The following is a 27,526-nucleotide window of genomic DNA, read 5'->3' as shown; positions in this document are numbered from 1 at the left end:
GAGTTCACGTGGTCATCTAGCCTAATATCTTTTGGGATATGAGGTTACCTGGTTATATGGGCTGATTTAAAGGCATGTGACAGGATAAGTAAAAAACTATCATCACAATAAGCGTTGCTGGTATATATTTCATTTGCACCAAGTGCTTTCTAACACTTACATTTTTTGATGCAGTTCCTGGAAATAAAATAGTTTTTATGCCCCCGGTAGGGTGGCATATAGCAGTTGAACTGTCCGTCAGTCAGTATGTGTGTATGTCAGTATGTGTGTATGTCAGTATGTGTGTGTGTAAGTCTGTCCGTCCGTCCGGAAAAAAACTTAACGTTGGCCATAACTTTTGCATTATTGAAAATAGAAACTTGATATTTGGCATGCATGTGCATCTCACGGAGCTGCACATTTTGAGTGGTGAAAGGTCAAGGTCATCCTTAAGGCTGCAACAATACGCCAAAAAGCGTATTGCGATATATTGTCAGTTCAAAAACCTGTATTGCAATATATCGCAATATATTGCTTACTTGTACCAGAATTATAATTCGCCAATTACCCGATAATCCTGTATATTCCAGTTTTAAAGCAAATTCTGGTAAATGTTTTCTATAAAAATGCTCAAGAATAACACAAAACACAAACATTCACCACTTTTCTTAAATATCAAATACATTTTGGCATTTGTTACTATTTAAAGATGTGATGAAATAACTTCCAATCGGGCGTGTTTTTATTTCCCACTGAACACGCGTAAATCGCCTGACGTGATGTTCCCGTTTTATACAACACAAATACACCCACGCTTTGCACGCGATGTTCTACATGTCTGTATAATTTTCGGGCGCTTTTTATTGAGAAAAAGAATAAAGAACTTTTTTTATTGTCGCGTTAGCATTACATTTCGGAAGCGTAGTTTCCGAAATTCGGATTACAAATTTAATAATGCTCATTTCAGAATCGAACGAAACATTTAGTTGTGCGTAATTAATTCAACGATAATTCGTTTAAAAGCATAGAATGAATGCTCCCATAGTAACAACCCTACTCTGTATAATATACTTTTTAGAATGCCATTTTTACGTAACAATTTATTTTTACAAAATACCGCTTTGTTTTGTTTACCTTGATATCATTATTTTGGATGGCTTTTCTGAACGAAATGTAGATGCTGTTTTGTAAAATTTTCGTACCGGTATGACGAAAATCGTATCGCAATACAATATGCGGATTGCGTATTGCGATATATACCGATATACCGGTATATTGTTGCAGCACTAGTCATCCTTCAAGATCAAATGTCTAATATATGGTGTCTGTCCGTCCGTCCAAAAACTTTAACATTGGCCATACAATTTTCACTATTGAAGATAGCAACTTGATATTTGGCATGCATGTGTATCTCATGGAGCTGAACATTTTGAGTGGTGAAAGGTGAAGGTCAAGGTCATCCTTCAAGGTCAAATGTCAAATATATAGCGTCTGTCTGTCCGAAAACTTTTACATTCGTCCATAACTTGTTCAATATTGAAGATAGAAACTTGATATTTGGCATGCATGTGCATCTCACGGAGCTGCTCATTTTGAGTGGTGAAAGGTGAAGGTCAAGGTAATCCTTCAAGGTCAAATGTCTAATATATGGCTTCTGTCCGTCTGTCCAAAAACTTTAACATTTGCCATAACTTTTTCACTATTGAAGATAGCAACTTGATATTTGGCATGCATGTGTATCTCATGGAGCTTAACATTTTGAGTGGGGAAAGGTGAAGGTCAAGGTCATCATTCAAGGTAAAATGTCAAATATATGGCGTTTGTCCGTCCGAATACTTTAACATTGGCCATAACTTTTTCAATATTGAAGATAGCAACTTGATATTTGGCATGCATGTGTATCTCATTAAGCTGCACATTTTGAGTGGTGGAAGTTCAATTCAAGGTCATCCTTCAAGGTAAAAAAAAAATATATAAAAATTTCAAAGCGGAATTTTCATGAAACTGCACATTTTGAGTAGTGGAAGTTCAAGGTCAAGGTCATCCTTCAAGGTCAAAGGTCAATTTTTATTATTTCAAAGCGGCGCAATAGGGGGCATTGTGTTTCTGACGAACAAATCTCTTGTTTATTATATATTACAATTTTTATTACTTTTATTGTACCTCTTGTGATACAAAGTGAAAAGGGGATGAGGTATATTGTTATCAGATAAATGTCTGTCTGTCTGTCTGTCTGTTTGTGTTTTTGTCTGAACATAATATTTAGCAAACTTTTGCTGTATTATTAAGAGCTGGAGCACATATTGTCAAGGTCTTGCAATTGAGTTCTTATACTCCCATGAATGTAAAGCATTAAGCATTGCACTTGTCTGTCCATTCATCCAGACTTCCATTATTTCCCATAACTTCCATTATTTCCCATAAGCTTTAGTTTTAAACTCTTCTTTAACTACTTGGTGGGTCTTGCTGAGACTTTCACAGTTGAATAACCTATATGTATAGATGATCTTAAAGTGAGGAATGTTTGCAGCACTATAAAAGTAATGTTCCCAAAATGTTGTGTTTTGCATTTTCTTTTACTGAATGGTAGATCTCGTTGGTAATTTTGCAGTTGAATAATCTAACTGTGAAGATGAAAGGACTTTGGACTGCAATGAGTTTTGGTAGTATAATGGCCCTTTTTTCCACTTTATAATAATTAGTTCAAAATTTTTGTGTTTTCCACTTCTCTTAAGCTACTGGATTTTCATCAAACTTTCCAAGTTGAATGACTTTAATGGTGATTGTAAAGCTCAGAATTTTTGCTGCGACAAATTTTGCTAGAATTATGGCCCTTTGTTTTTTGGCCATTATAGAATAAATATTCCCACAAATATTTGTTTTCAACTTCTCTTTTTATGCTCCCGGTAGGGTGGCATATAGCAGTTGAACTGTCCGTCAGTCCGTCTGTCAGTCTGTGCGTCCGTCCGAAAACTTTAACATTGGCCATAACTTTTGCAATATTGAAGATAGTAACTTTATATTTGGCATGCATGTGTATCTCATGAAGCTGCACATTTTGAGTGGTGAAAGGTCAAGGTCATCCTGCAAGGTCAAAAGTCATAAAATACAATCCAAGGGAAGTAATTAGCTTTACAAGAGAGATAATTTCTAAACCTGCTAAATGATATATTGAAATTTTATTTCAAAGCAGCGCAATAGGGGGCATTGTGTTTCTGACAAACACATCTTTTGTTCTATTTTCTGATCGTACTCAAACTTTCCCAGCTGAATGATTGTTAAGAAAGGAATTCTGTCTGCCACAGGTTTCGTCACAACTATGAAACTTTATCATTTTGTCGTCTGTAGAATGTATAAAAATGAATCCAGGTAAGATGATATTGCTTGAATATTGTGTGAAAATGGGAACAAAACATACAAAAAATCAAATAAACAACACAAGATTCACACATGCTTAATAAAGGGTTGCTCTGACATTTCTGCATAAAATGTCATATTTGTCAAAGCCTCCACTTTATATAAAGAAACTTCAAGTTTCATGTCACCCTTGCTCCCTTGCAGTTCACGTTTCTGACATTTCTGACAGCAGCGGACCAATATCACCTGTTTTTGTCTCACTTAAATGATAATATGTGTTACCTAATTTTAGGGCAAATATTATTTGATAACCATGCATGGTAATACATCAATAAATATCAGGTCATTATTAGGAACAAGAACGTTATAATGCTTACAATAACAAATTAATTCAGCCAACTAATTGAATCTTATTCATTTTTTGATGAAGCAAAATGCTGTGTCATATCTTCCCATATTTTAGATGTAATAACATAAAATAGTGTGCTTTTGTGGTATTTTTAGTTAAGCCTCAGGAATTGAAAGTTGGCTAAGTCACTGTGGCTTAATGGATAATTATGATGTCTGCCTAGAGACTTTGAGGTGTCGTGTTCAATCCTCAAAGTGGGAGCGTACTTCAAGTTACCCTAAACACACCAAGAACTGGTCCTAGAAAAGGAACATGAGTAATGCAATCAAGCTTAAGTTGTTATCAACAAAAGCTTGCTTAAGCTGTTGACTATAGAATCTACTGATTTAAAATAATCAAAATAATTTTATGTGTCAAATCACTATTGATTGCAATGATTATCTATAATTTTTTTGAAGTACAACATACTTGTTTGTAATTGAAATATTTCATTCAAACAGGTATCTCACAGGGTATTAACTTTCTTTTGCCACCTATTTTTGTTAAAAATTCTGTTGCCTATCAAACACTTAGCGAATTTGTATCCACAAACACAATTCTTTTGTTACTGAAAAAGAACAATTTTGTAGCAATTCATCAATCACAATCAGCACTGCATGCACCAAGTATGAAGCTGTTTTATAGTAACCAATTGAATTGAAAAAAAGTAATGTAATATCATCAATATTTATCCCACTTTTACAGCAAATTCGTTTGATTAAAGCCCCGTTAATTAAATTTCTGCTTTAAACCCCGGCACAAAGTGACGTTATTTTTTCGACATAATGACGTCATAAATCCAGCGAAATTATCGAGTTAAATAAAAAGGTTTACTGAATAAAAAGTGGGATATGGAGCACGAAAACGAAAAAGCAATCGCCAAGGCTTATGCTTTTTGTTGCTAAGCCTTGCATGATAAACCTGATCTATAATAAAAACTTACCTATTATTCTCTATTTCTATCTTTATAAATTCCAATTACATATGAAAAAACATAAATTTATTGGTGATACAATAATAATTGTAAATATGTTTACATAATTTCAAGTACTTAACTATTTAAAAACAAAGGGGTGATGCACCATAGCCGTTCTGTTGCTGTGGTGTGCACATTCAATTGCATTTATTAAAACATCTACAATTAGCTTTTCTGAAATGATTAAGAATAAAATATAACCAGTTTATGTCAACATATTCTAAGAATAATTATTGCTTAAAAACGGAAGACCCGCTTGTTTGTTTTAACACACAATAGAGAAAGTAAACAGTCCTTTTTTTTTTGAAAAAAAACTATGAGCTATTGTCATCACCTTGGCGTCAACGTCCGGTTAAGTTTTGCGTTTAGGTCCACTTTTATCATAAAGTATCAATGCTCTTGCATTCAAACTTGGTACACTTACTTACTATCTTGAGTGGACTGGGCAGGCAAAGTTAGATAACTCTGGCTTGCATTTTGACAGAATTATGTTCCCTTTTTATACTTAAAAAATTGAAAATTTTGGTTAAGTTTTGTGTTAAATAGGTCCATTTTATTCCTTAAGTATCAAAGCTATTGCTTTCATACTTGCAACACAAACTATCATAAGGGGACTGTGCAGGCAAAGTTATGTAACTCTGACTGGCATTTTGACAGAATGATGTGCCCTTTTTATACTTAGAAAATTGAAAATTTGGTTAGGTTTTGTGTTTAGGTCCACTTTTTACCTAAAGTATCAAAGCTATTGCTTTCATACTTGCAACACTTACTAACTATAGTAAGGGGACTGTGCAGGCAAAGTTATGTAACTCTAACTGGCATTTTGATGGAATGATGGGCCCTTTATACTTGAAAATTTGGTTAAGTTTTGTGTTTTGGTCCACTTTACCCACTTTACCAATATCATAGATATTGCTTTCATACTTGGAACACTCGCAAACTATCATAAGGGGACAGTAAAGGACAAGTTGCATAACTCTGGTTGTCATTTTTACGGAATTATGGCCCTTTTTTGACTAAGAAGCTTTGAATATATGGTTACATTTTGCATTTAGATACACTTTACTTCTAAAGTATCAAGGCTATTGCTTTCAAACTTCAAATACTTTCATGCTATCATGAGGGTACTGTACCTGGCAAGTTGAATTTTACCTTGACCTTTGAATGACCTTGACTCTCAAGGTCAAATTATTAAATTTTGCTAAAATTGCCATAACTTCTTTATTTATGATAAGATTTGATTGATACTTTGACAAAACAACTCTTACCTGACCATCCCCCACGCCCCCCCCCTCGAATCCCCCCTCAGTCCCCCCCATTTTTTTTTAAGTTCACCTAATAAATGACCACCACACCCTCACACTAAAACCCCCCTTCCCCCCCCCCCCCCCCAAAAAAAAAAATGATTTTATTCCCCCGGTAGGGTGGCATATAGCAGTTGAACTGTACATCAGTATGTCAGTGTGTCAGTATGTCAATCAGTCTGTCCCAAAAAAACTTTAACGTTGGCCATAATTTTTTCACTATTGAAAATAGCAACTTGATGTTTGGCATGCATGTGTATCTCATGGAGCTGCACATTTTGAGTGGTGAAAGGTCAAGGTCAAGGTCATCCTTCAAGGTCAAATGTCAAATTTATGGCGTCTGTCTGTCCGAAAACTTTAACATTGGCCATAACTTTTTCAATATTGAAGATAGCAACTTGATATTTGGCATGCATGTGTATCTCATGGAGCTGAACATTTTGAGTTGTGAAAGGTGAAGGTCAAGGTCATCCTTCAAGGTCAAATGTCAAATATATGGCGTCTGTCCGTCCGAAAACTTTAACATTGGCCATAACTTTTTTAATATTGAAGATAGCAACTTGATATTGGCATGCATGTGTATCTCATGAAGCTGCACATTTTGAGTGGTGGAAGTTCAATTCAAGGTCATCCTTCAAGGTAAAAAAATATATATATAAATTTCAAAGCAGCATTCTCATGAGTGGTGGAAGTTCAAGGTCAAGGTCATCCTTCAAAGTCAAAGTTAAAAAAAATTTAATCAAAGCGGAGTTCTCATTAAGCTGCACATTTTGAGTGGTGGAAGTTCAAGGTTAAGGTCATTCTTCAAGGTCATGGTCATCCTTCAAGGTCAAAGGTCAAACAAAATAATTTCAAAGCGGCGTTATCATGAAGCTGCACATTTTGAGTGGTGGAAGTTCAAGGTCAAGGTCATCTTTCAAGGTAAAAACAAACAAAAATAATTTCAAAGTGGCGTTTTCATGAAGCTGCACATTTTGAGTGGTGGAAGTTCAAGGACAAGGTCATTCTTCAAGGTCATCCTTCAAGGTCAAAGTTACAAAATAAATAAATTCAAAGCCGTGTTATCATGAAGCTGCACATTTTGAGTGGTGGAAGTTCAAGGTCAAGGTCATCCTTCAAGGTCAAGGTCATCCTTTAAGGTCAAAGGTAAAAAAATAAATAATTCAAAGCGGCGTTCTCATAAAGCTGCGCATTTTGAGTGGTGGAAGTTCAAGGTCATGGTCATCCTTCAAGGTCAAAGGTAAAAAAAATATATAAAAAAATTCAAAGTGGCGCAATAGGGGGCATTGTGTTTCTGACGAACACGTCTCTTGTTTTTTTCAAATATGGTTAAAAAACACAAATATTAATTTTATTATTTTATTTTTGAAATACTGTCCAACCATCCCACCCTAGAATCCCCTCCCCCCCCCCCCCAAAAAAAAAAATAAAAATATTTTTTTGCATTTTTTTTTGCATTTTTGGAAGATAATGTAATAAATGACCACACCCCCACACTATACACCCCTCTCCACTCCACCCTCCCTCCTTTGTGATTGAAATTGAGATAGGTCCTTACACCTTTAAAAAGACAAATAGATGAGCGGTCTGCACCCGCAAGGCGGTGCTCTTGTTATGAACCATGCAGTCTACCACTGTTATTATAAATATTGCAATTATCAGTTTGAGCCCTGCTTGCATTAGAAAACAACATTAACAAGCTTACAATGGAGTGCTAACAATATCACTTATATTTAGTTTAATTAGCAATTTAAGGGGATCAGTACCAAATTGGACCAGTTGCAATCTTTAATATTCTTGGCGATCATACAAATTCAAGAAGAACCATCTTTTTTATATTTTCAGTTTCATCATTACAATAACAATATATTGTAAGAAAACATTGCTTAGATCTAACATTAACTTATTTGATTATAGTATTTTTGTTTGCCTTTTGATTGAAATGGGCCATGCTCTGTGAAAAAAGGGTTAAATGCATGTGTGTTAAGTATCATCCCAGATAAGCCTGTGAAGTATGCACAGGCTAATCAGGGACGACACTTTCCGTTGTTAGGATATTTTTCGTTTCAAGAAAGTCTCTTCTTCGCAAAATTAAGTTTAGGCAGAAAGTGTCGTCCCTAATTAGCCTGTTCAGACTGCACAGGCTTATCTGGGACGACACTTATCGCACATGCATTAAAACCCCTATTCACAGAGTCCGGCTCAAATAGATAAATCTACAAAGTAATGAATAAAGAAGTGAGATTATTAGTGCCAAAGCACCCTGTAAAGTGACCTATTTGTCTGATAACCAGTCCTTGCTGCTGCACATGTAGTGTCATATTTTAGAAATCCTATTCTTCTGTCTGGTGGAGTCTTATCGTTATATTATCATTTGTCTTAAAGGTTAGTCTTGTCTGCAGAGATCTGCAAACATTTAATGTGAAAGATGTCTTGGTGATCTTTTGTAACAAAAGCTTCAGTTATTTTGAAGAAAAAAAATCAGCAAATTGATGCCAGCATAAAAACATATTTTTTCATGAAAACATGTACCTTGCAGAAAAACAGCAACACAAGTATGGTTGGGAGGTTTGTTATTTGCTTCATTCTTTTACCCAATTTCAGTTAACCTTGCCCCTCAACTAATTGATTAAATCTGTGTTAACTTAGATCTCATCTTACTGACACCCTGAAGAATGAGGGCAATCCCAAAAGTGGATTGTGTTCTGGTAAACAAGATGACATGGCAGCCAATGTGGCGTGTGTTTGGTATTGATGTTAGACGTTTGATCTTGTTACTGAAGATTCACCCTCTTAATCATGCTTGAAGTTCATGAAATTTAGCCATGTGTTATTTGAATGGACAGAAAAAAAATACTGGCAGATGATTAAGATGAAATATATAAACAATTATGTATTTTGTGATGAATCTAGCCGTGATTATAAGGTTTGAAAATCTGTAATGTTACTTTGTGATTGTAATGTATGAACTAATATTTCTTGCCAGATATGTGATGTTGTTAAGACAAATCAAGACAGAAGCAGGTTCCAGCCCCATTAAAATATTTGTGTTTGATTCTATTGAATGTGTTTCTGTTTCCAGCTCACAGTGATCAATATAAGTGGGTCAACATAGATTATTTGTGTCTATTACAGATGTGCTTTTCATGCCTGTAAAAGAACTTAAACCTTATTTCCTTTCACCGGTGGCATGAAAAAGGGGTCTTAAGTCATATATTGCAGTGAGCATAAATCCAATAGTGCAGTCTAGTTGGGAGCTTCCGCTATTATGTTAGGCAATATTTTGGGGGTCACATTGGTGGATAGGATAGCTGTAGAATGTTCATTTCCCAGACTGGTCTGGAGCTTCACTGGGAGCATATGGTATAAGACCCATTTTTGCATTACACTGGTTATATTTCACTCTCATTCCCTTTGAATCTAATGTAAGAACTCCAATTAACAGGTGACAGTGAAGCAGACAAGATAGGATGGGTCAAGACGTGGTAACCTTCCCATTTACCCCATGTTTTTAATGTATGCACTTCTATTTTCAGGTGACGGTGAAGCAGTGAAGGCCAGTGCGGATGTGACACACCTTGGTCTGTTCCTAGACAGGAGGGCAGCATATGCTTGCTTAGATGTCGAAGGTACAAGTTCATAGGACATTTAGATCATTAAACATAAAAAAATATAAATGCATATTTATAAGCTTGTTGGTGTTGAAAGTCAGAGACTTTTTTGGTGGTCACTATATTTGCCATTTAGTCGAGCAAAGTCGGGTAATTTCGACACCTTAAGAGTAAAATTTGATTTAGTCCTGATGTGTCGAAATTACCCTTCAAGTGACCAAACTTAATGAAAAACACGGTTTTGACTTGTTGATATTTGCTAACAAACGTTATTATCGTTGCCGGCATAACTCAAAAGTTCAAGCGATTTAACTAAATGCGGCGGAGTGTAATTTCGACAGTAAGAGGCTAATTTCAACAGTTAGCAGCTAATTTCGACAGTTGTCTTTGTATTAATTTTCAACAACTGTTTTTATCAGTTATTTACATTGTATCTCTCAATAAATAGAATTTCACGATCTCTTTAATGTCTAGTGTTAATTAGGTTGCGGTAGTTTAGTGGATGCGGTGTCCGCCTAGCGATCAGGAGAGTGTCTCAATAAGTCGTAGGCTTTCCATGCAATGGAGCTTAAATAAAAAGGATTATACTAAACTAGTGTTAATTGCAAATCAGAGAATTATAAATTAATTGCATTTTAAGTTCGTATTTTGCTCCCACTTGACTCAATATACAGTGCAGACACTGTGTACTTAAACAAACGCCACTCGCCGCGGTGTTCATCTTACTGTTAGCTTACCAATATGAACCCCGCGATGGGTGTTTAGATCAAATGTCCCGGGGGCTGTTTGCCATAGACGAACGCTAAAAATAATTGAACATAAACGTATTGAATTGATCCCTTTCATTTAAAAGTGATAATGAATAAATAAAGTCTATTTTTATGTACATGGTGGTCGAACGGATGTGATAAATATTTAAAATATATTGGCGACAATAAAACGCTTTCGATACATATGTGTCAACTATATCTATCGCATACATGCTACTTCTCCCATCTTTATCCATTACTCGATAACCCCATATATGCCCGATTTCCATTTTTAAAGCAAATTATGTGAGGGTAAAAGAGACGATAAGAGTGCTAAAGAATGTCATAAACATAAACGTTTGCAATTTTTTGAAAGTATCAAATGAATTTCGGCATATGATTCTATTTAAAGATTTGATGAAATAAGCGCCCAAACAAGACAGTTGTATTCCAACATTCGAAAGTCACCTTACACGTTTGCACGCGCCGGGTACATCTATTTTCGGTAAGCAACTTCTAGATGAAATAAATGAATTTCTTTGTCCTGATAAAAAGCGCGCGAAAATTGGCATGGGTGTATTTATTTGTAAATAAAAATTTCGTAGCGGGTACAACATTGAGATCATTTGATTTCCATTAAAAGTTTCGTTGTGAATTTCAACTAAAGTTGAAATATCTCGCGAAGCATCCGCGGTGATCACAGGTGATCCAATTAACGATATAGTTAAGTAAAAAAAATACAATGTCATTAATCAATAACCTTCACAATCTTTAAATAGCTCTAATTTGATATAATCTGCTTGACAAAATATAGAGAGAGCTAAATATAATATTCAATAAGCTGCGTCAACCATTTAAAGAGTACAGTAATTATATTTAACGAATCTATCTTCCATATGCGCTGGGAATGCTTTAAAACATTTGGAGTGTCGGAATTACCCACCATCGTATAAAATCTGAGGATAATTTCGACACCCCACAAATCATAGTTTAAAAAACGCTTGGCGCAATTCAAACACAAATACAATGCCAAGTGAAACAAATTTTATACTAGAACTTGTACAAATACCAGAAATACAGCGAAATCATGAAGGGTCGTAATTGACAATAAGCTCATAATGCTATAAAGATTCGCTTAGTAATACAATGTACGTATTTTTAATGACTCGCTTACATGCAAACAGCGAGACGTTTGATATAGAGAGATGTAATATCTGTTGATGTCACAACACCAACTACGTCACATTTTATAAGGAAATCATGCAGGATGATGATGATTAAAGACAAGTCTGATAAATATTGTGAAAAGTGTCGAAATTAGATGACTGTCGGAATTACCCGACATTGCGCTAGTGCAATAAAATGCTTTAATAGCTGTATTCAAACTTTGAAACTGAAGACCAAATAACATAAATGTAGCAAAGTTCTGGTATCAATTTTAACTTTTATGCCAATATGAGAAACCTCTGTTAATGTGTTTTTAGAAAAGAATCTTGCATAAGGACATCTGTTGTTGTTTACTTTCATGTTCACATTATCCCATCTCTTGCCCTGACATTTAATAAGTGCAAATATGCATGAACCTGTCAAAAGACTTTTAGTAAGCATTAATATGTATTCTTCTCATGAGCCGTATTTAGATATTAGCACAAGTTTCAGAAACTAAAACCAGAAACACAATTTTCAGAAAAATATTAACAGGAAAGTCATGTTAAATGCAGCAAGATTTTCTGGATTATTAATTTTGTCTGAGCTAGTTTTAGAATACAATTACCTGCCATGTCGGCATGAATACTTACTACTAAGAAGAGACATTGAGTTTTTGTTTCTGGTTGATAACTTTAATAACGTTTGTCTTGTATTGTGCTCAAATATTTTTAGCCCGGCTGTTTTCGGAGAAAACCTGAGCTATTGTCATAGCCAGCTCGCCATCGGCCGTAGGCGTCGTGCTGAAACCTTAACATTGGCCATAACTTTTTAAATATTGAAGAAAGCAACTTGATATTTGGCATGCATGTGTATCTTATGGAGCTGCACATTTTGAGTGGTAAAATTTCAAGGTGAACATCATCCTTCAAGGTCTAGGGTCGAAAGAAACATCAAGGGAAGTAATAAGCTTTAAATGGACATAGTTATCTGACCTGCCCACGTATATATTTTTGTTAAATAAATCAAAGCGGCACAGTTATTATAGGCCGCATTGTGTTTCTGACAAACACATTGTGGTAAAAGGTCAACGGCAAGGTCATTTTATTTTTTTTTGCATTTTTTTTCCGCATTTTTGGAAGATAATGTAATAAATGTCCACTCCCCCACACTATACACCCCTCTTCACTCCACCCCTCCCCCCTTTGTGATTGAAAATGAGAGTCCCTTCACCTTTTAAAAGAAAATAGATGAGCGGTCTGCACCCGCAAGGCGGTGCTCTTGTTTTAAATGATATACTTATCATTTCTTTCATGTACTTAGTTGTCAATAGTATTGTTCATTACATACCTGTGGACTTATGTCCATAGATACATGATGAACTCTGGCTATGATCTCTTTGATAAACCACAGGCCTTGGTTGTCAGTGATGTCTGACTTGGTCAAATGATAAATAGACGAACACATCTATTGTTGGGTCACTAGGTCAAAGGTCACTGTGACCTCTAAACAAAACACACACAAAATTCTGACAAGCTTTCGCAGCCGAGCGTGGCATCCGTTATGCGGTGCTCTTGTTGCCTTTGCGTGTTTATATTTAAATCAATTCTTAATATATGTGTATGTTTATTAATGAATATATAGTTACATATTTCACCATTTAATCCGTATGTTATTGTACACTTGATGAGCGTGTCCTGTAGGTTATCTATGTATGTTAGGTGAAGAAATGCATTAAGATCAGGATATATGCTAGCATTTTCAGTATCATCCCGGATTATGCTGTGCGGTTCACAAATGCTTAGACAGGAATGCCTTTATGGAATTAATCCTTGGAAGGAATTATACTAATCTGAAAAAAAATTCTGTACACGGACAGAAAGTGTTGTCCCAGATGAGCTTGTGTTGACTGCATAGACTAATCTGGAACAACATGTTACAGACATGCAATAAGCCGGCTTTCTTTTAAGATCTTTCTTTAGGACTTGCATGGCTTTCATCATGTATAGATAACAAGCAAAAACTATCGAATGATCAGGGGGGGGGGGGTATATTGATTTTGGCCTGTCTGTCTGTTATTTTATGTGTGTGTTATTAGCTCACCTGATTGCTCAGGTGAGCTTTTCTGACCGGTCTTTGTCCGTCGTCTGTCCATCTAGAGGCCACATTTATTGTCCGATCTTCATGAAACATGGTCAGAAGCTTTGTCCCAATGAAATCTTGGTTGAGTTCGAAACTGGGTTGTGCCGGGTGAAAAAACTAGGTCGCTAGGTCAAAAAAAAGAAAAAACTTTTTAACACTGTAGAAGTCACATTTCATGCCTAATCTTCATGTAACTTTGTCAAAATGTTTGTCTTAATGATATGTTGGTTTAGTTCAAAAGTGGTTCCGGTCCGTTGAAAAACATGGCCGCCAGTGGTTGGGGCATATTTCCTTTTTTCGCTATAGAGAAACCTTGTAAACACACTAGAAGTCACAATTTTTGCCCAATCATCATGAAAGTTGGTCAAAACATTGATTTTATTGATATCTTGGATGAGCTCGAAAATGGTCCAAATCTATGAAAAAAACATGGCCGCCAATGGGCGGGGCATTTTTCTCTATATGTATATAGTGAAAACATGTGAACACTCTAGAATTCATATTTTTGGCCCAATTTTCATGAAATTTGGTCAGAACATTTGTTTTCTTGATATGAGAGTTGAGTTTGAAAATGGTTCCGGTCAGTTGAATAACATGGCTGCCGGGGGGGGGGGGGCAGTTTTCCTTATTTGGCTAAAGAGAAACCTTGTAAACACTCTAGAAGTCACAATTTTTGCCCAATCATCATAAAAGTTGGTCAAAACATTGGTTTTATTGATATCCGAGACGAGTTTGAAAATGGTTCAGATCCATGAAAAATCATGGTCGCCAGTGGGCGGGGCATTTTTCTCTATACAGTCAATCTTGTGGATGCGACCACTTGTATTAAGCGACCTTTGTCTTATGCGACCATTTTGAAATCCCACGGAGCTTTTTCGCTATATAATGATATTGTATTAAGCGACTTTTGTCTTACGCGACCAGCGACCGCTGATTTGTGTGTATTTTGATGTCCGAATCTTGTATTAAGCGACCACTAGGAGGTAAAAGTGGTTAATCTATCGATCTTTCAGGGACAAATCCGTGTTAATTGTTTATCTAAGCCGATAAGATGTACTGTTACACCTCTGCTTTGTTTTCACAACCATTATGATTATGCTTTGTCTCGTTGACCGGTTCTGACCGGTATTGTTGTAGACTGCGTATTAATTTATTGAGTTGAATAATAGGGGAACGTATTGCGCACAGTCTACAGCTTAAATAGTTTACTATGTGGATCGTTAAGAGACAATGCCGATTTTTCTCGAGTATATATAACAGGTGCAGAAACAATGCACTGTACGCGACAAACATTTCCTGAGAAGTGCGGAAAATAAACTATTAATCGGCAACATCTGTCGAAATCCGTACATTACCAATTTGTAATAATGCTAATTAGTAGATATTTGTAAGCCAATTACATTGTTATTTACTTAATAAATTTTCCAGCCAGGTCTGATTGTTTGTTTTCAATTGACGTGTTTTAATTTTTTCAGCTCATTATGTATCATAATCGAGTTAGATTTCCTTAAGCGTACATGCAGAAATTAAAATGTCAAAACAAAAAGTGTTAACGTTGAACGAGAAAATTCGGGTTTTGGAATTGTCAAAGAGTATAAGTGCACGTAAAATCGCAGACGAGATTGGAGTCGGAAAAACCCAAATTCAGAACATTCTTAAGCGTAAAGCCGAGGTGCTTGAAGACGTGGACAATAATGTGTCAGGTGAAAAAAAACGCGCAATATAGAAACGGAAAGAGAAATACATGTGATAATATATCATAGCTTTTGGCTTCTGACATTTATTTCTAGTTTTAGCTGTACACATGTATATGTAGACTGTTACACATTTTTAGCAAAATTCTTTGTTCTTAGGAAAAATATTTCCTTGTCTATGTTGTTTTTGCAAATAAATATGTACACACAATTGATTTATAATAAATTATAATTTATAATAAGTGAAAAATAAAACACATTATAAGTAAAATATTGTTTATGTATTGTGTTTATATTCATTTTATTATAAAAGTTAAAATCATTGTGGATAAAAGAGATAATCCTTCATATAGATTAAAATTGAGGGTAAGCATTCTTCCAGAATGGCCTTTTGTATTCAAAGACCGTTTTATTAAGAGACCACTTTTGATTACTCCCTTGAGTGGTCTCTTAATACAAGATTGACTGTATGTATATAGTGAAAACATGTGAACACTCTATCTAGAAGTCACATTTTTTATGAGAGTTCAGTTTGAAAATGGTTCCAGTCAGATGATAACATGGCTGCCGGGGGGGCAGTTTTCTCATATTTATATAGTAAAAAAAGCTTGTGAACACTCTAGAAGTCACATTTTTTGCCAATCATCATGAAACTTGGTGAAAAGATTGGTTTTATATGTATCACATAATTAATGCCATAATTATTGCCCTTAGATTGTCCAAATTTTCATTATATTATACAAAATCCTTGTAAACACTAAAGGTCACAATTATGTTTCAGAGCTCTTGTTTATGTAGTTTGGTAGGTTTACGTAGAGTTCTCTTCATCTGGAGGGCATATTTTAGACTGGTTATAACCCAGTGCCCGGTTTCTGTGGTGACAAGTATTTTAGACTGGTTATAACCTAGTGGGTTTCTGTCGTGATAAGTATTTTCGCATGTTTATGGCTATGTGGAAAACTATTGAGCAAAGACCAACAAGTCTCAAACTGTTAACATCTTAACACCAATTTAATCATTCATGTGGGAACTTTAGTGTATTCATTGATCACTGGTGTCAAAGATATTTATACATTAAGAAATCTGTAGAAGGATCATTTGGCCTTCAAAATACAGTTGAACCTGCCCAAATGACCACCTTTTAATAGCGGTCCCTGTCCATAATGAAACGACCACATTGATTTCCTCCTGAATGATTTCACTTTATATTTTAACAGCAAATAACACCCACACGCAAAACAGTGACGGCTATGTAACATTCTTCAAGGTCAATTGTGATAGCTATCAACAACCACTTCAATCATAACAATCAAAGATTTCATTACTGTCAATAAAACAATTGCTGCCATGATGTTGTGAAAGTCACGAGATAAACATCTTACCAGTGCAAGCGTCAGTTGCTATGGAGATATTGGCAAGTGGCAGTTGAACTACTGAACTAGATAGCAGTTTTTTTTTAATTTAACACACATGGCTAATTGGTAGCTGCTTGCTTTTTTTATGCATTTAACAGTTTTTGGAAAGTGTATTAAGTTGCCTATTATATCAGTGGCTCGCTATTAATGTACTAATTACTGAAATTATCATAGGAAACTTTGGGGCTTACATCAACTCATCAAGGAAATTTACAGTTTTACCATGCCCATTTATATTCTCTCCTTTCATAAATTTCTACGTGATAAGACGCGCATAGATTATAGATAAGTATATTGTCAGTTAAAGTTAATGTAATATTGTAAATTCTTGACATTGAGAGAATGTAATAAGTTGATAAGTATATGAGGCAAAGGACACAGTTGTCAAAGAGTGGAAAGTGACATTATACATGCGTCACATCTGGGTCTGCGCTGTTTGCCAAGGCCTTTTTTCTAGACGCTAGGCATAAATGGATTCAATTAATTTTGTTACTGACACCTTAGTCATATTCAACTGACACTGTTGTACTTGATACTGGGGTGCTGCAATTTGACTCTGGTACTTTGCTGTCATTCTATCCAAGCCATCAGGGACCACCCTTGTGCAGTTGATTATTTCTTTTGATATAAGTCTACAGTTGAGCTTGCTGTATCTGCTATCAAAATGTAATGAGGATACACTAGCATGCAGTGATACATCAGCCATCGTCATCAGAAATGTGCACCATTTAGTGGAAACTAAAGCCAGCTAAAACAAGGGCCATATTTTGTAATGTAACTAAGGCAATACTGGTAAAGCATCATTATTACCTTCTGCAAAGCCAATGTGTCTCCATCAGCATTGATTTGGCTTCATATTGAAGTAATTTGCTGTACAAGTTTACTTTGTTTGACTAAAGTTGTTATGTTGAAGTGCTGTGCCACTAAGGTAATCAATTAAGGTTGTGTAATATTACACATCCTAGACATTGATTGTTGTTTCTTAATACAAAGTTTAGGCTCCAAGTTATTGATTTTAGGGCAAATTGTTATTTAAGATATTTGTTGTCTGTATATAGTTCAGTGTGAATGGGTGGAAGATATATGATCTAAGTGTTGTTTACTCACTGCAAGAGATCACTGAGGGTCATGTTTTAACTCTTTGCATGCTGGGAAATTTGTCGTCTGCTAAAATGTTGTCTGCTGAATTTCTAAAATAAGCATTTTCTTCTATTTTTTTCAAAGAATACAATTAGAATAGCAAACAGTTAGGATCCTGATAAGACGCCACGTTCTGTGGCATCTCATCTGGATCCAAACTGTTTGCAAAGGCCTTCAAAATTTCGGTTCCATGGCACTGAAAGAGTTAACAAGATATAATTGGTCTCACCTCCATGAAATCTACAATTGTACATGATTTTTCTGGACAAGTAAATTCTGATGAGATCATATGGTAGAGATTACTTATTTATTAATTAACTCTCCATTTATAAATTGGGCCAGCTTTGTTTCGATGGGTTTATCCAAAATTGTTGAGATCTGGATTCAAATAAATTTCCAGAATAGGCTAGCTTTTGGAAAATCCCATTGACCAGCTGATAGAAAACAAAGCTGACCCATTTATAATCCTATAAATAAATGTAAATTGATATTATTTTGATGAAACTGGCATTGGTTGGTAAAATGAACCAGGGTTGTTTGTACCGAAGAATTTATGTATAGCGTTGTTTTTTCCAAAGTCTTGTGCAATTTTGGATAAATACTGTAAAGGAACTTTATACTTAGATACCATATATAACTAGAAATGACGCGGCAGTGGCCGACGCGTATCCCCACGCCGAATGTTTGACCTAGGTGTGCACCAGGGTTGGTAATGGGGCCATGCATAGCTGAGATTGACCGTATTGTCATAAGAGAAGTTCATCATCAATTAGAAGTGAATTGGTGTAGAAATGAAGAAGTTATAGTAAAAGGCAATTTTGGGTGGGTGCAGTGCCCCAGATAAGCTGCGTATCGGCGTTTTTCACCCTATTAAAATGATCAAAAACGCAAAGAAATTCAATATAATGCGTATTGAAAACGCAATCAATTTGACTTTTACGCTATTTCTTAAGATTTGATGCGTACAAGTCTCGATCGAAAATTCTTTGCTAAATTTTGGTAATTTTTCATTGGAATAATTATCGTACCCCGGCGAAGATTTTATTCATTCAAAAGTTAGCAAGCGCCTGGATGACAGAGAATCAGAGGAGTCGAAGTTATTCAAACACTATACGGACTTAATTTCATAGCAAATTAAGCGTCTGACTAAAATAGTTACAACGTGAATGTATTTGTAAAGCGTCTGTACTTTCAGTTTCTAAAATGGTGCGTAATAAAAATGTCTAAGCGAGGTCGAAAGACGTCCGCGATTGTTAGCTAAATATATGTCGATCGCAAACTTTTTCCAACCAAGTACAAACAACCGAATCATTTGTGTTATCAATTTGTTAGTAACTGTGTATGTAGCAGTTTAAAGTAGCGAGTTGACATCCAAAAACATGACGGAAAGTCCGTGATTAGAACCAAAAAAATGTCAACAGTGGAAAAAAATCATATCCCTGGCCTGGTTAGAAATTGTTGACGTTGATGGGACAGAAAAAAAATTAAAATTTGCATTCTACACATAGTCTGTATAACAGCAGCAATGATTTTGATGTATAAATATTAATAACTTATTTCACCCTATTTAAAAATTTAAATTACCCTATTTTTCAAAATCAATGGGTGAAAACCCTATTACCCAAATAATTATCTGGGGCACTGTGGGTGTGACATATGTGGGCAGGGCGCCCCAGGGTTGGTAATTGTGCCATGCATAGTTGAGATTGACCGTATTGTCATAAGAGAAGTTCAGTATCAATTTGAAGTGAATCGGTGTAGAAATGAAGAAATTATAGTAAAAGGCAATTTTGGGCGGGTGTGGTCTATGTGGGCGGGGCCCCAGGGTTGGTAATGGGGCCATGCATAGTTGAGATTGACCCTAATGTCATAAGAGAAGTTCAGTATCAATTTGAAGTGAATCCGTGCAGAAATGAAAAAATTATAGTAAATGGAATTTTTTGGTGGGTGTGGCCTATGTAGGCGGGCGCCCAAGGGTTGGGATTGGGGCCATGCATAGTTGAGATTGACCCTAATGTCATAACAAAAGTTCAGTATCAATTTGAAGTGAATCCGTGTAGAAATGAAAACATTATAGTAAATGGAAATTTTTGGTGGGTGTGGCCTATGTGGGCGGGGCGCCCCAGGGTTGGGAATGGGGCAATGCATGGTTGAGATTGACCGTATTGTCATAAGAGAGGTCCAGTATCAATTTGAAGTGAATCGGTGTAGAAATAAAGAAGTAAATGTAAAATAACCTAAAAAAATGAGTGATAATTTCTGACGCGGCCCCACCCCAACCGCTATAACTTTTGACCCAGGGGTCAGATCAAAATTCCAAATAGTGCAGGGTCGCACATATGCTCATAGCTACCATGTGTGTAAGTTTCAAGGTTCTAGTGCTTTTAGTGTAGGAGGAGATAGTGGCCAGGACGGACGGACAGACAGACAGACAGACAGAAGGACGGACGGACGGACGGACGGCGGAGATAACCACAATATCCCCATCTTTTTTTCAAAAAGCGTGGGGATAAAGACTTATTTGACTGTATGTAGAGGCGGGGCTCAACGTCAAAGTCACGGTTAAAAATAAAGAGCAAACACTGATACATTTTTTTTCCTAATAACTTTAAAAAAACAACACAATTCAAATAATTTGGTTTCAAAGGAATTTCCTTGTTTTGTGTAAGAAAAATAACTTAGAGCTTGTAAAAGCACAAATAAATGAAATGCTTTTGTGGTAATATTTATATTATTGGATTATTGAAATTTGTTTAGATTATAAGGATATTTGATGTCAGTGTAATACTGTTTTCCAATATCTCATAGGGAAAGTTTCTGTTTGGGGACAGAAATCTAATGCTACATCTTAATGAATAGCCAAACCATATGTTGCTTGATATTTGATCTTTTACTGACAAGTCATGCTCCTCTCAAATGGGTCATGTGATAACAAAGCAAAATGCAAAGGACATTAACGGCAGTTGAATGAATATTACAAAGAAATGCATTTAACCTTTCTCACTCAGAAGCAAAGTGAAAATGGCTATGCTATTTGCAAACAGCATAAAACCAGAATAGCCTGCGAGTAACTGGCAGTCTGTTGTTCAGGTTTTATGTAATGTTTGCTGCTCATCAGTATCTATGGGTTGGAAATGGAGCCTTAAAAACTTGAATGTGGGAAGAAAGGTCTTTAATTAAATTTAACTTTCTAAGAGACTACAAATGTGTCAAAATACGTCTCTTATACCCACGTCACACCGGACTAGCGTCCTTACTGCGTCCAGTGAGGATGCCATAGAAGCCCGAGGGACGCAGTAAGGACGCAGTGAGGATGCCGAAAATTGCTCAGGACAAGAGCCCACTGCGACCACTTTGAACATGGTCGCCGCTCAAACCCACAGAAAATGATCTTGACTGCAATGCGACTGTATGATGACCTTATTGCCACATAAGTACGTCCTTTGTATGTCTATTGCGTCCTCAGAACGACTATGGTCGCAATAAAAATGCAGTAAGAAAGCCAAGGACGCCGCTCAGACGCCGTATGGTTGGCTTTAGTCGATGTAAGGACGCAGTACGAACGCGGTAAGGTTGCGTGGGACGTATGTAGGACGCTGTGAAGAAGCGCAGAACGCCATAAACCAGGACGCTGGTGTGACCTGAAGGCTGAAAACAGCATTTTTACCGAAAAAGTCATTGGCGTTCTTACCACGACAATCAGAAATTTTCAGAAACACAGTCTTAGGTTGCTGTAAGGACGCCAGTCTGGTTTGACGGGGCTATTAAGTAGTAAAGGGTTAATATAGCCTCGATCTGGAAACAACAGGCACAAAGTAAACGTCCCCGTTCAGTTAGGGATGATACTTTATGCTTCTATGAAATGTTTAAAATGAAGTCTCTTGTAAACAGAAATCCAGTCTAGGCTGAACATTCCTGTTCCTGATTATCCTCTGCTGAGAGCACAGGCTGTTCTGGGACGTATACGTACGTATATTAAGACCAGTTTTCCCAGCGCAAGGCATAGAATTCTTTGAATCAGATCAAATGTGTACATAGGTGTTCTCTATTTTAGTTAAATATAGCACTCTAAACTCTGATGTTATAGTCATACATAAAATTTTGAGTTGCTTCCCTTACTTAGTCAATTTAAGCTGTTACTATTACTTCAGATAACTAACTCTATAAAATTTGAGACACTTGGTTCATTTGCAGATTGTGTAGAATGAGCATGTTTGGTTCAATTATTTACATAAACAATCACTGTAATAAAAGTCATATGATGCGATGTTATTTATTCTCCTAAAGAGAACATTTGAAGAAAAACATTTGTTTCTAAAGCAACAAGTATGTCATGTGCACTCTCATTTTATAGCAATTTTAATGTTTATATTAACATTATTTCGCTCATTAAGTCAACATTTGTGATTACCATATTCAAATTATGGTTAATTTCACAAAGTGCCTGGAAAAAAAATGATGTATTATGAAGTAATTGCATGATTGTTTCATTATGAAATATTTTTATGCCCCCGGATTGAAAGATGGGGGGTATATTGTTTTTGGCCTGTCTGTCTGTCTGTCTGTCTGTCTGTCTGTCTGTCTGTCTGTCTGTCTGTCTGTCTGTCTGTCTGTCTGTTCTGTCTGTCTGTCTGTCTGTCTGTCTGTCTGTCTGTCTGTCTGTCTGTCTGTCTGTCTGTCTGTCTGTCTGTCTGTCTGTCTGTCTGTCTGTCTGTCTGTCTGTCTGTCTGTCTGTCTGTCTGTCTGTCTGTCTGTCTGTCTGTCTGTCTGTCTGTCTGTCTGTCACAAAACTTTAACCTTGGTTAAACTTATATAACTTTTGCAATATTGAACATAGCAACTTCATATTTGGCATACATGTGACTCTCATGGAGCTGCACATTTTGAGTGGTGAAAAATAAAGGTCAAGGTCATTCTTCAAGGTCAAAGGTCAAATATCTTCTATTTTTTTCCTAAAACTTTAACCTTCGTTAAAGTTTGGTCATAACTTTTTTAATATTGAACATAGCAACTTGATATTTGGCATGCATGTGTATCTCATAGAGCTGCACATTTTGAGTGGTGAAAGGTCAAGGTCATCCTTCAAGGTCAAAGGTAAAAAAAAAATCAAAGCGGCACAATAGGGGGCATTGTGTTTCTGACAAAGACATCCAGTGCCCCAGATAAGCTGCGTATCTGCGTCTTTCACCCTATTAAAATGTTTAAAAACGCAAAGAAATACAATATCATTCGTATTGAAAACGCACCCGATTTGCCTTTTACGCACATTCGTCTTATTTGATGCGTACGATACAATAGCTTTGATCGAAAATACTTTGCTCATGTTCGGTATTTTTTGTGATTATTTTCGTTACGCGGCGACGCTTTTATTCAGCAAGCGCCTGGATGACAGAGCAATAAAACAGTCAAAGCTATTCAAACGCTCTGTGGACTAGATTTCATAATTACGACAACAAACATGCGTTTTCAATCTGACTTAATCCGTCGTTCATTGTGCATGTATTTGTTAAGTGTCTGTACTTTCAGTTTCTAATACGATGCGTAATAAAAATGTCTAAGAAAAAGACGTCCGCAATTGTTGCGCCAAAATATCAGTCGATCGCTAACTTTTTCGAACCAAGAAAGCAAGAGCCAATAAGTGCCGAATCATTCGTGTTATCGATTTTTTTTTTGTTTAAAGTTTATATCATTGACAGTTTCAAGGATTAAAGATGTTATGAAACATCAGTTTATTAAAGTTAATTATATTAGTTTACAGTTTTATTGAATCAATACAATTGTGTGCAGCTTCAACAGAAGTAAAGCAGTAATGGTTTTACTGTATGCATCTTATAACCCATTTCACCCTATTCCAAGAATGAAATCACCCTATTTTTCAAAATCAGTGGGTGAAAACCCTATTTCCGAAATAATTATCTGGGACACTGGACATCTCTTGTTTTAATTGTGAAGCAAAATCCATTATTAGGCCAAAAATCTTTGTTTAAAAATAGATGCTCTAAAGATCAATGCAATGTTGGCTAAAGCTCATTCACAGACCCCTAATTTGAAATTGAAACGGAAAAAATAATAATGTGTGTTATCATTTTCAATATTATTTTGAATTAAAAAGCACATATATTTTACAGTTTTTTTTATTGGATTGGGATTGTATGTTTGTATTAACTTTTGAAAGAAAAGCAAGAATATTATTTAAGCTGGTAAGTGCCATTTGCCCTTGTAATATCATGTTTATTACATAATAATGTCCATTTGTTGCAGCATGACTAATAATAACTCGCATTGATTATTCTAGCTGATCATAGTGTTAGAAAAACAAAGTTGACATAAAAACAACAGGCATGCTACCTTGATAGTATTTACCTTGATAATATTTACTTCATTGTGCTGGACTGTATAATTGGACTATTATTGGAGTCATTCTACCCACAGTAAGTCTTTTGTCTCCCAATTACTTACGCTGCATGCAGAACCAATGTAATAGTCACTGAACCAAACCTCGGTTCACCTGGCTGAGCGCTCTACTTCTATACTCCTGTTAGCCATGCTGCCCTATTATTGGCCAAGTGGCTGTGCTCTTGTTTGGATTGTAGTTCGGTAGTTTTTGGAGGGAAAACAAATATATACCTTGCAACTATATTTTATTGTATGCTTTATATGTGAACTATTGCCCGCCTAGTCAACAAAGTGTCATTTGACTTAATGATTTATTTTAGTGAAGTTTCATCTTTCTGTTGTAGGTGGCTTGCTTTTTTGGATGTTATGAAACATTAAAATAAATGTAACTGTTAACTGTTATTGATGATCAATTGTGTGGATTTTTAAAAAGTAAAGCTACAGAACTGTCATGTGCTAAGTCGTGTTTGAAAATACAGAATGAGAAAATATACAAGATACTGAAGTGTTATGTAAGAGTTTTTATTGAACATTTTTTGTACTTTGGTAATTAATTTGCAATGAAAGGCTTGTTTTGCATATAAAGGAAGTGATTAGAAAGAAAGTTACATGAAAGACTGTGGAATATGTGATTATACAAGCCGCGTCATGCGAAAATAGGTCTTACACCATTTTCAGGCTAAGGAAGCTCCACAAGAAACTGCAAAATTGCACAGTCTGGTGAGGAGCTACCGTATCCACTTATGAGACAAATAAACTTGTGTGAATTTATAGATGACAACGTACCTCCTGCAGACCGGACTGCATGATTGTGCAGGCTGTTCTGGAGCTATGCTGGCTGCATTAAGACCCATTTTCGTATGAGAAGTCTCATGTTCATTATTAATTGTGTTTATAAAATTTCAATCTTCCTACATTACCTAAGCAAAAGTCTTTCTAATGCTGTCTTTTACAGTTTGACTACAGATTAGATTACATTATTAGGGATATTTAACCCATTTATGCCCAGTGGACTCTCCCATCCTTCTAAATTGGATCAATTTATTTCCAAAAGTAGGGGTGTCTGGTATATTTATTTCTATATTTAGAATATTTCTTACAGAAATTTCTTTAAGCAAACAGCGCAGACCCAGATGAGACGCCGCATTATGCGGCGTCTCATCTGGGTCTACGCTGTTTGCAATGTCCTTTTTTCAGGACGCTAGGCATGAATGGGTTAAATTAGTATACATTTTATACCCAACAAAGAGAACAAAACATTGAAAGCAAATAAGAAGAGTTACACTTAATGAATAAGCTGTGGCCCTGTGCTTGTTTCGTTGATAATAGCTTTATAGTTGTGCGCTGTAGAATTTAAAAAAGGCTTTGAGTGAGTAAGGTGTTCAGTATTGGTATATAATCAGAACATGAGTATTTTTATGATGAACTGTTTATGGTTAAAGTAGAAATTATTGGAAAAGTGCTGACATCATGTAAAATGGTTGGATCTCTATGAAATGGTAAGTTATTTATTATTTCTTTCATAATTGCACATGTCAGCTGGTAAATAATGTTTTGTTGTCTTCTGTGTAATTAATGACTTTGGATTCAGTATCTTGTTATGATTGTGATCATGACCGTTTTTATTCAAATGAAAGAAATCCTGCTGGTATTATGACAGGAATACAAATTTCTGGGATAATGGCATTGCTAAAAGAAAAAAGATCAATTTATGTTTTATAGTTAAAGTGGAGTATTGCCTATTCAGGAATATAAGCTGAGGCCTATTAAGTATTACAAAATCTTAACCGATGTGTATGAACTTTTAAAGAAATGTTTTCTTAAACAAGGCTAGTTTTAAAATTTAATACATGACAAGTTGTAAAATTCAGTAAGGAAACTACGGTCGGATGTCAGTTCACAGCACTAATTCATTCCTACTTATTATGTGTATTATGGTTCATACCTCACAGTTGCCCTCAAGGCTGTATTTGAGAGATTTATGCTACCAGCTTGATACATATACTACAAATCTTGACCATCATATGACTGCAAAAGATGAATATCATTATGTCTTGCAGCAATATACTTGGCATGTTTAGTACCTGGACAGGTTTCTTACTGAAGTCTGGTCATGAGCTGCCCTTTCCACCATCAAGTCCAATTAGGTTTCATTGGCAGACATAATTAATTGCAATACATGTATTCCTGCCACTTTACAGTTGTTATTTTATGCACATCATCACCTTATGCGTTTTTAGCCCCATAAACACTCTAAATGAAAGAATATTGTACAAAATTTTGGCTATTTCTTTAAGGAAAACTGATTTTTCATGTGTTAACTGTATTTTTCAAAATATTTTATGAAATTTTTGTTGATTTTGAGTGTTTATGGGGCCTTTAAGGTTGATTTGTATTTTATGTAGAATCTTGAGAATTTTTAGTAAGCAACATTTTGAATAATTATACACTGTAACTCCAATATAAAGCGCTCCGTTATAACGCTGAATCCAATATAACGCGGAGGGTGCTTGGATCCCATTTTTTCTCCAACCTTCCATTTGATTTCTGATTCAAATCCGTAATTATGCAACTTCATGTATTTTCAGACAATTCAAAGATGGCGGCAATCACAGTCATGTTGATTGCTTTATTCAACCGTCCGTTGAACCGATTATAATCGCCTCGAGGTTAAACAACACCGACAGCTAATTGGTGTTAATCTGTTGTGTAATGTCAATAAAGGTGTGAAAAACTCGCGTGTCAGTGTTTATTACATGTATTCCTCATCAGAGCGGTTCAGTGCGATAATTTCCATAAGTTAAGTGCAAGCGGGATAGGATAGTTATACAATTCAAGTAATTCAAAAACGATTGAAACATTCTTACTTTGATATGGTTGCAGTTTGACTATGTTAAATGAGCGGCTGTGAAATATACTGCCTACTGTATAAAACAACTTTTTCTGTTATTTCATTATCATTCTAGTATTATGTCATTTAATCTTTCAGTTCGTGTATAAGAAATTAAATAATGCAAACGATTTATTTACATGCGAACGCAGTGTACCGGCAATTGTTAACAGAGTTTCACTTTCATTTTCGCGCGGTATCAGAAAGTCCCCGGGAAACACGTTTTTTGCATGCGTATGACGCAATAAAACATTTTTTGTACATGAGTCGTATTGCATTCAATCTAAATTTAAAGTCGCTCGTCCAATGAAATATCTGCACCATAATGCACTGTACTCT

At 35.7% G+C, this 27,526-nt stretch overlaps 1 protein-coding gene across 1 annotated transcript in view; it reads left to right on the top strand.

Annotated features, from left to right (window-relative positions):
* LOC127864326 (gem-associated protein 5-like) overlaps positions 1-27,526 on the top strand; it is a 216,700-nt gene that overhangs the window by 39,588 nt on the left and 149,586 nt on the right. Inside the window, exon 18 of the mRNA XM_052403980.1 lies at positions 9,541-9,633. Coding sequence (XP_052259940.1) covers positions 9,541-9,633 — 93 coding nt within the window. The remainder of the gene's footprint in view (positions 1-9,540; positions 9,634-27,526) is intronic.

The sequence above is a fragment of the Dreissena polymorpha genome, chromosome 1 (genome assembly GCF_020536995.1).
Source record: "Dreissena polymorpha isolate Duluth1 chromosome 1, UMN_Dpol_1.0, whole genome shotgun sequence".
NCBI classification, from domain to species: domain Eukaryota; kingdom Metazoa; phylum Mollusca; class Bivalvia; order Myida; family Dreissenidae; genus Dreissena; species Dreissena polymorpha.
The sequence above is the reverse complement of the archived record's forward strand: the minus strand, read 5'-3'. Positions and strand labels throughout refer to the sequence as shown.